Here is a 9,261-nt window from a genome sequence, read left to right as displayed (position 1 = left end):
ATTATTTACCACATTTAATAGGATGGGAAAGATGCAATACGAAATAAAGCCCATTATTATGGTATCCCTTACATTATCTAAGCTATCCCCTTTAAAGCTATGTAATACCTGATGAAGTTCTCTAGTAGTCCACATGAGATCATTAACACCCAAGAAAAGCAAAGTGGCCCCATGATTGGACCCAATACATAATTATCACCCCCATAAAAGTAAACTTTAAAAGCAACGTTGATATGTTTTTTTAAAGGTAAACCTAAACTTTAAAAGCGACGTTGATATGTTTTTTTAAAGGTAAACCAGGTTTTATGCCAGGCGTTGCTTCGGAATTTGTTTGCGTCGGCAAGCAGTTATTTTAATTCTTTGAAATTAGAATTACAGGAAAAACTTGAAAAACAAAAAAAGAAAAAAGCGGGGAAAAGAGAGAGAACGAAAACCAAATTTTATGACGCAAATGCCTTTTTGAATTCACCGAATACCAATCCGTTTGTCAAGCGAAAGTTTTAAGTAACCCCATAGTCAAAATTTAGAGAAATTTCGCTTACTTCATCGGGAAGACACATCGACTCTCCGCAAATCACAGGATGATCGCCGCTTAACTCTTTTTCAGGTACAGTTCAGATTTTTATAATTTATCCTGTACCAATAATATTTCAAGCTTTCTAAGGTTTTCGAGTATACTCGTTTGAAATTGTACAGATTTTGTCAATTTAATGCACAGGTTTGGTAAGTATACGTTGAAATTGCGCAGATTGTTCTTTCGATTTAATGCAAAACGGTTGAATGCAAAACTTTTAGTGAGTATTGATTGCATTTGTGCATATTGTTCTATCGGTTGAGTTCACAGACTTTATTGAATAATCATTGAATTTGCGCCGATTGTTTTGATTCGGTTTCTAGTCGAATTTCATTGAAGCGGTGCAGATTAAATCAATATAAAATTTTAGTGAGTATTCATCGATATTCGTAAGATATACTAGTTACTGCAAAGTTTTTGGCAAATATTTGTTGATTTCGAGTATTTCAATATTAGGCGAAGCTATTAGTAATTTCGTTTTGAATCTGCGATGATTATTTCGATTTAATGTTAAGTAAATATTTGTTGATTGTACACTGTTTCCCTTTTTGAAAGTTTTTCCTTTCAATTTGGTATATTTTTTTGAAGTAATGCTAAGATTTTAGTAATAATCTGTTCAATTTGTGTAGATTATTGCGATTTAATGTTAAGTAATTAGTACTTGAAATTGTGCAGAGTGTTTTAATAAGTAAGCATTGAGTTTTTGTCGATAATATGTTTTAATGCATATGTTTTGGTAAATATTCGTTGTATTTGTTCAGATTATTTTGATTTAATGCTAATATTTTGGTATTCCGTGGAATTTCTGCAGATTAGTTCAATTTGATGTACAAATTTTAATAAATTTTCGCTGGTGCAGATAAATTTTAACTTATCGTCCTCTTAAAATGTCCCGCGGATATGCTAGTCTCCCAACGAGTCATCTTCCTGGCTCCGTACCTGTATGTAACCTTTGTCTTTTCCTTAAAATCTTAAGCAAATATTCTTCACTAGCGCGATTTAGTTCATCATATATGTTTCTAAAGAATCAAATTATTGTGCTGCTGCTATTTTTGATGCTGGAAATGTTTGTTGTGCCTCCTCATGGTGATCCAATTTGCCGTAACTTTGATTCTGTTTCCCTAAATTTCTGTTAGTGCGATTTAATGAATGAGTTGTGTCTGTTCATTTTGGATTGAAATCTGTCATCTGACTGGGTTTATGAAAATTGAATCAAAAGAGAACATGGAAATTCCATCAGAATTGGTTTATGAAAATTGAAATAAAACAGAAAATAGAATTCCTCTCCATCCGGCTTGACCAACTGGGAGAGGATCTTTAGCTGGTAAACTGACTTTAGGGCTCAGCCATGAAGAGACTTGTGGCCATCGGCTAAAAGCATAAATATTATAATGTCAGTTGGTGGGCACAATTTCCTCAAATGCTCTTAACCGCTATTGGATCGTTGTAATATGTATGAATGAATATGTTGGAAAATTCATGAATTTATGATATGATGACCATATTGGAAGTAATGGGGTTTGAAGAATCAATTTTTAAAAAAAAAGCGGAGAATTTTATATTATACCAGAGTGTATGAATTGATCCTGTGATCAACTTTTTGTAGTAGAAGTGTTTCCCCATAAAAAACTTGTTAATACAATACATATGATTACACCAGTTAAGGTATAAAATCATCATGTAATTAATTTGTTGTAAGAAATAGGGCAATAGATCACAAGAATGTTTCAAAGAAATTGAAGATTTGATATACATGTATATACAATGTCACACACTATGAGATTTGCCTAGCAACAAAAAGCTCTTGTTCTGCTGTTTTAAATTGGTTTTGCCTCTCAATCACTCGAGCACAACTGGATGGACTTCAAAACTATTATTTAAAAAATTGACTTTGGAGTATCCACTTTTCAAATGAACTTTCTAAGATTGGTCTAGGTATGTGCTCAAAGATTTCATGTACATGTTTATGAGTTCAACTGCACAAACATATGCACACATGAATTGGTGTATAGGAGCTATCACATTCCACTTGTTTAGAATATTGTTTGTACCAGCATGTGATTTTGAAATGATCTTTCCAAGCATTGATTGGTTGACTTTTATATGATACCAAGATCTTCATTCTTTACTTAATTTGCGTACATTTAATTGGGGAAGTGGGTTGTTTTAGTTTTGGTTGATGTGGCAAACATTGTTAGGAATAGCCTCCTAAACCTTTATTAGGCGCCTTCACCATGAAACACAAGGGCAACTACCACAGAAAATTAACAAAAATAGATGCCATGAGAGTAGAGCCAGCAAAATTTCTTATTCTTCTTCTTCTTCTTATAGGTTCTGTTTCTTATGCTTCAAAACTAGATGTAGTTCACACTTGTTTCTTCTTGACATAGACTTTCGTTCTTATGCCTTCAGTTGCACATTTTTATATAGTTTTGATCACTTTAACTGTGAGATTGCTATTAAACTATTTGCTAAGTGTGATGTACTACCAGTTACATAATACTATAACCATGCCAGATTCTTTTTGACGTAGATATTATATCTAAATTGCATCTCATTATTACTTAAGTTAAATTTTTGCATTGTATTTTTCCTTTATTTCTGATTGGCCATATAATCGGAGACATTCTTATAGTCTATCACATTATTTTGTTTGCAAAGATTAGTGTGTAGCTCTTCATAACTGCTGTCTTTTACCACACATTATATTTAATGTTCTTATAAAATGCTCATGTGTAGGCTGTGATAGACAGTGATCCGAAACTGCTGAATTCTGGAGGTACGTGCAATCCATGTTGTCTATCTCCATTTCAATACACATTCAAAATACAGTTTCCTTTTCCAGACAAAATACAATGGCAAGTTCCCTTGTATCCCTAGGAGAATGTAAACAATCAGTAATCTTTCTGGTGGTATAACATGTACAGTAGCTTGATTCCCAATGATAGAATTATAATCAGGATAACTTAATAAATTAAAATGGAGTTTCTTGTTCAACTCCTAAATTGCTTTGTCAATTGATTACCACTTAAGTTTGTTTGATTTTCTAATGCACCAACTCTAGGTTGTTTATGTACTTTTTCACATGGATTGAGAACCTTTTGTATTATCTAGCTAGTATTTAAGTATATATTTCATGATTGATGGTAAGCCTTGTGATATGCACGCAGAAGCAAACCTACAGATATTTCCACCGACACCAAACACTGGTCCAAGCAGACCGTGGGGATATCAACCTACACACAATGTTGATGGTATGTATTGACCATATGTTAGTGCTATGAAGTAAATAACTATCTTTTGCATAGTCAGAAGTTGCCCCTGACAATTATATTTTGTGCTTGTATTTATAGACAAATCATTTTAGTTTAAATCTCAAAGTGAAAGTTATTGATTAGCCTAAGTTTTTTTTTCGTTAATCTAATATTTTGTTAGATTCTGTGAGAAGCGAGAGTTGAGCCAGGGTTTGATGTTGGTAGTAGATCACATGCAACTCCACTGACAGATTATCAGAGATTAAAATAACACAATAAAAAGAAAAATTGAAGTGCGATAAAACAGAGATAGCAAGATAAATTAGAGAATACACTTGATACTCTCAGTGAGCTATCAGTGAATTTGAGAAGGTAGAAGCCAGTGCTTACAGCAAAATAAGTGCATATACATCCAAGAGGTTGTAATTTCCCCTTTAGGCTTAGGCTTAGTCATTTCCAACTGAACCATGTTGACCTCAATTTTAAAACAGCCAAAATTTTAACTTTCACACCAAATTCATTATCTAGCCAATTCAAGTTTTATGCAATTGGTAAAGGTACTTCTAAGATTAGTTACTATGTGATTTCAGTCAAAGGCCTTCATTATGAATCCGATAGTGAGTTGGTTGACATTTATCTCATCCTCTCAAGCCAGCATGTTCATCACAAGCCCCTAAATCTAATTGGCTAGCATAGGTTGATAATGTGGAATTAAAGTGTCAGATTTACAAATTACTGATGCCCTATCTTGATCATGCCTAAAAGTGACCATATGTTTCAATCGTAAAGTGTGGAAGTATAGACAAACCACTTCTAGAACATTTTCATCATACAAATGATTAATATGTGGCTTAGTAATATTTGTTTAAGAGAATGCTCATGGTCTTGACAATATCCAAACTGTACATGTAGATTCAAATGAAAATTGCAAGTTGAGAAGAGCTCACAAGTGGTCATTCGAGTCTTCATTAAGTGCTTAAAAAGATTGCTTACTATATTTAAAGTACCACCTTTTCTTTTCACCATATCGATGGAAAATGATGGTGTTGTAGCTTAATTGTTTAGGTAATTTGCTTAAGTGACAAAAAAACCAACATTAATGATAAAACAATTGAAGGTGATAGGAAGTGGAGTTTGGTTCAGCGATATAACTATGCAGGAATTTGATATCTTTTGTGACACTCAATAAATTGTAAAAATTGGCTAGCAGCCCAATGACCCGACAGGAGTATAGGCAAATATCTCTTCGAAAGTTGGCAAACATATATTGTATACATCAGAAAAGTTGTTATTTTATGGAAAATTCAATTCAAGTGAAAGCAGTATCGACACATTCCAAAAGTTGTGAAAGTTTTTGAAAACACTGATGGACAAACGCAAGCGGTTGTCTGAAAGAAGTGGATTGATCATTTCCTCTCTTGACTGGATCCATAATTTTCTTAAAGAGACTAATGAGAATGTGGTCAGGAGAGTAAATTAAGTTTAGAACTTTTAAAAACATTGACAACTGTCGAACCTGTTGCTAAATAAATATTTTAGTAAATATGGAAAAGATGACTAAGACAATTGTTTTTGTAGAAGAACCTGATTGTAAGGAGGTGTCTTTATCAGCGGGTCTCAAAAGTTCTTAAAGTTCCTTTTGAAATCAATATAACTCTATTGTTTATTGGTGGTATTGAATAAATTTCCAAGTTATTAAAAATTGCGATCAAAAGCAATGCTCAACTAAGGCCAAGATGAAAGAAAAAGGGTTTCATGTGTTTGAAGAAGTTTTTAAAGTTGATTTTATCTTTGATACTTCCAAGGAAAATAGCAGAGTATAAAAGTTGGGGACATGTTTGAAGAGAAGAGTGATATTTTGGAGATAGTTAAATAACTAACCAACAAAACAATCCCATGCTTATATATGGACTTGTGATTGAGTCTCAATGCACATTGGAAATATTCAAATGACATGGTCAAAACTTGTCAAGAGGTCCCTTACGCGAGTATGTCAATTTTCGTTCATTCTTGGCATAATCAGTTTCGAAAAATGGAGGTTTTCTTTTTACCAAAAACTCTCAGTTGACATATTTAAAGTGTCAAACAACCTCTCATCATCTCTATCCACCTTGAAAGTGCAGATTAGAGGCACATATTCTCAGCCAAAAGTGTGATCAATCTCAATTATGAGAAGAACGAGATAGGGTTTTATTTTCAAAGCATAACACATGCAACATGAGTAGTTGGACAAAGTGCCTCTAACCATTGTCTTCTCGTGGATATATACTTCGAATGATTTATGGTGTGTTAATATAGGAGAAAAGGTTATGAGAATTAAATAAAACATAAAGGACGATCAAACAATTACTACGATGGACATGCATGCAAATCATGACACTATAGACATCACAATTGAAGGTTTTGACAAAACTCTTCAAAGAAATATGATTTCATTGAATGCGATGATTGCATGATCCACAAATATAAATTTGGTAAAAAAAATTTAAAAACTTTCAAGCAAATGCAAGTTGTGAGTGTAATTTGCATACAACCACCTTTTCCAACGTCTTGACATGAAAAATTGGTGTTTTGAATCGGTTATAGATGTCATCAAATGTAAAATATGGGAAAATCTTATCAGATTTTGAAGTTGGAAATTCCATGGTCGACATGCATGGTAAATGTGGAATCATAGATATTTTGCGATAAACTACTTCAAAGAGACCCATCACAAGAAATGCATGAAAAAAATGGAATCATAGACAATGTACCTGAATTGTTTGATAGTACACATTTCATGGAACTCCATGAACACCAGATCTACACAATTTTTTGTTGTTGTTGAAAAGACTTTAGAAACTTTCAATGAAATTTGGATGGCAAGTGTAAAGCTGTATTCTACAAACTTTTCTGTCATTTTTGCATATTTGCAATAAGACCTTTGAAAGAGTATATGAATATCCATCCAAGCATGAATTTGGATGGTAAGATTGTTGTTAAGTATCACTGGAATTTCTCTTAGAGACATGCACTGTAAGGTGGGGATGTCTCAAACATGGCAACATCAACTGCATCAATACTTGAAGTTTTGGTATAGCATATGAGAATCCATCAAAAATCATAGAAGGCACATGAACTGTTTGACTATAATCACTAGGCAATGCAAATATCCAATGATATAGAGATGTGAAAGATTGAAGAGCTCTTCATAATAAATATCAGTCATTGGGGCAAATTACGTGTGTTGTTCAACAAGCCAAAATAAAAGAGTATTAAATCCTTCAATGGTAGGGACTTAATCGGCAAGTGACCCAAGCTATAAAATTTATAAAGTCGACAAGCCAAAATGTCGTTATTATAAGCAAAAAGTGGTAGTTATTGTAGCTGTCACTTTATCCTCCAAAGCACCAAAAATAGGAGCTGTGATATATTGTGATTGCAAAGACATTTAGTAGATTGGTTTGCTAAATGTGGAACCATATAAACTACAATCTTATAGTAGTTCACAAAATTGTTTAGAAGCACAAGGATTGTTTGCAAGTGTGCCTTAAAAAAGATGACATCATCACATGGAGTGAAATTGAATGATACCATAGGCTGCGCATAAAAGAATTAGAAGAAAGTTCTTTCCAAACCTTCATGTCATGGTGGCTATTTAGAACTCTTTGAATCATATCTTTGAGATAGCATTTGGGCCAGCAATGTTTATGGGAAGTTGTTTTGCAAAAATAAGATTACTGATAATGTGAAGGTTAACAATCTCTACTAGCATCCTACGTACTCACATCAAAATGGGAATGAAGGAACATGTTATAGATATGATCTTTTGCGAAGGGAGCTTTCTCAAATATTATTGATATTGTGAATACCTTGGTCGACATGCATGGATAATGTTGTGCTTGCAAAGAACACATAAAGATGATAAAGATGGATGGGATAAAATTTTGTAAATCATTGAGAAGATTATTGGTTCATGGGAAGAAAGGGACATTTAATAAGGTACAAATGTAGTTGAATAATAGGTTCTTGAAAGTTATGATGTTGGGGAACAAATAGCTCATGGATCAAGAAAAGGATACGGAGATTACTTTTTTTTTGGTCTTATTCTAATGCCACAAGATTCAAATAGGCCTTTGTAAAAGTGATTTATGTCACTCATTATAAAGCAAAGTTATCTATTAGGGTTAAGTTTTGTTAAAGTTACGCAAATCCTAACTTTCATTTAAAATGATAGTTATTCTACGTAGTCACTTAAGTAGTTATCTTGACTAGTTTCTTAAGTGACTATCCTAGGTGGTTATTGTAAAGTTTATACAGATTTCTATGACAATACTGATAACTGTATGGTTTTTATTTCAGGTTCAATCTCTGCTAATGAAGGACCTGATATGCTCCACAATATGTATAATAATAATGCAAAGATATTGATAAAGGTTTCTTAAACCTTCGATATTTGTATTACCTCTGATCTGCTCACATTAATTGATTTCGATGCTTGCAATATCGGGCGGTAACAACATATATACAAGGGTGGTCGGGTATATGGGTGAATGGGCATGTCTCCAAATGGAGACATGACCATTCACCGATATACTCGATCGGTGGTTTTTGATCACACCCAATGTTTTAGTTATAACAAAATTAATTGTTTCAATGACTTAAGAAAGCCCGATGCAAATCAATAATGATCATAATGGAATGCAATCATTTACTAAGATCAATCTCAGATATAAACAAAATATGCACAGTTGGTTCTATATATAGTGATCATCATGAATAATGCAGATTATATTCGTGCATATATACATATCAATATTCAAATCATACACACACACACACATGAATATATTCTCATATGATCAGAGATATTGTCTTAACCGAAGCTACATGTTTTAACAGTTATCATAAGTGGTTGGTTAAGTAGTTACCTCAAGTAGTTATCTAATGTAACTCCCCTTGGTAGTTATCATAAGTATTTAGGAAAGAGGTTAGGTAGTTATGATGAGTGGTTAAAAGATGGTTATCAAGAAGAGCGTATATATACAAGGCCATTTCTAATGTAAAAAGGTGGAGACTTTTTCGCAAAGGGGATATTATGGAGAAATTTCAAGGCAGATTTTTGGCTTTTCATTATGTACAAAGGAGTATTTGAACTTGTATATTTTTAAAAAGAATCAATAATGCATTTAGTTGTATGTCTCAGCTGTATTCATGAGTTGTTATTACTGATTTTTTGTATGCAAAAGTGGTGATCTCTTTATGTATTGATGGAGTTCAACAGTCTCTCACTTATGTAAGTTGTTTGGCAAAATGCACTCGTTTCCTGGTATCTTGATAAGGATGTAATAGAATAGCTTATCTTGTCGTATGTCAAGGTTAGTTATTCTTATTTTTTCATAATTGCATCAATGCACTGAAAAACCCTTTTGTAAATCATTACCATTTGTGAAT

The 9,261-nt window shown here is 33.0% G+C and overlaps 1 protein-coding gene across 5 annotated transcripts in view; it reads left to right on the top strand.

Moving 5' to 3' along the window:
- The first annotated feature begins 262 nt into the window (after positions 1-262).
- LOC149541818 (uncharacterized) overlaps positions 263-9,261 on the top strand; it is a 61,814-nt gene continuing 52,815 nt past the window's right edge. Inside the window, exons 1-4 of one of the 5 annotated variants that reach the window (XM_089796885.1) lie at positions 263-607; positions 1,434-1,515; positions 3,314-3,353; positions 3,745-3,828. In XM_089796885.1, coding sequence (XP_089653011.1) covers positions 1,462-1,515; positions 3,314-3,353; positions 3,745-3,828 — 178 coding nt within the window. In that variant the 5' untranslated portion in view covers positions 263-607; positions 1,434-1,461. The other 4 variants (XM_089796888.1, XM_089796889.1, XM_089796886.1 and 1 more) reach the window with 4 other exon arrangements.

Source organism: Cupressus sempervirens, chromosome 8 (assembly GCF_028749045.1).
Source record: "Cupressus sempervirens isolate cs-2001-9-10 chromosome 8, ASM2874904v1, whole genome shotgun sequence".
NCBI lineage: Eukaryota > Viridiplantae > Streptophyta > Pinopsida > Cupressales > Cupressaceae > Cupressus > Cupressus sempervirens.
This window is presented reverse-complemented; position numbering and strand designations above follow the sequence as displayed.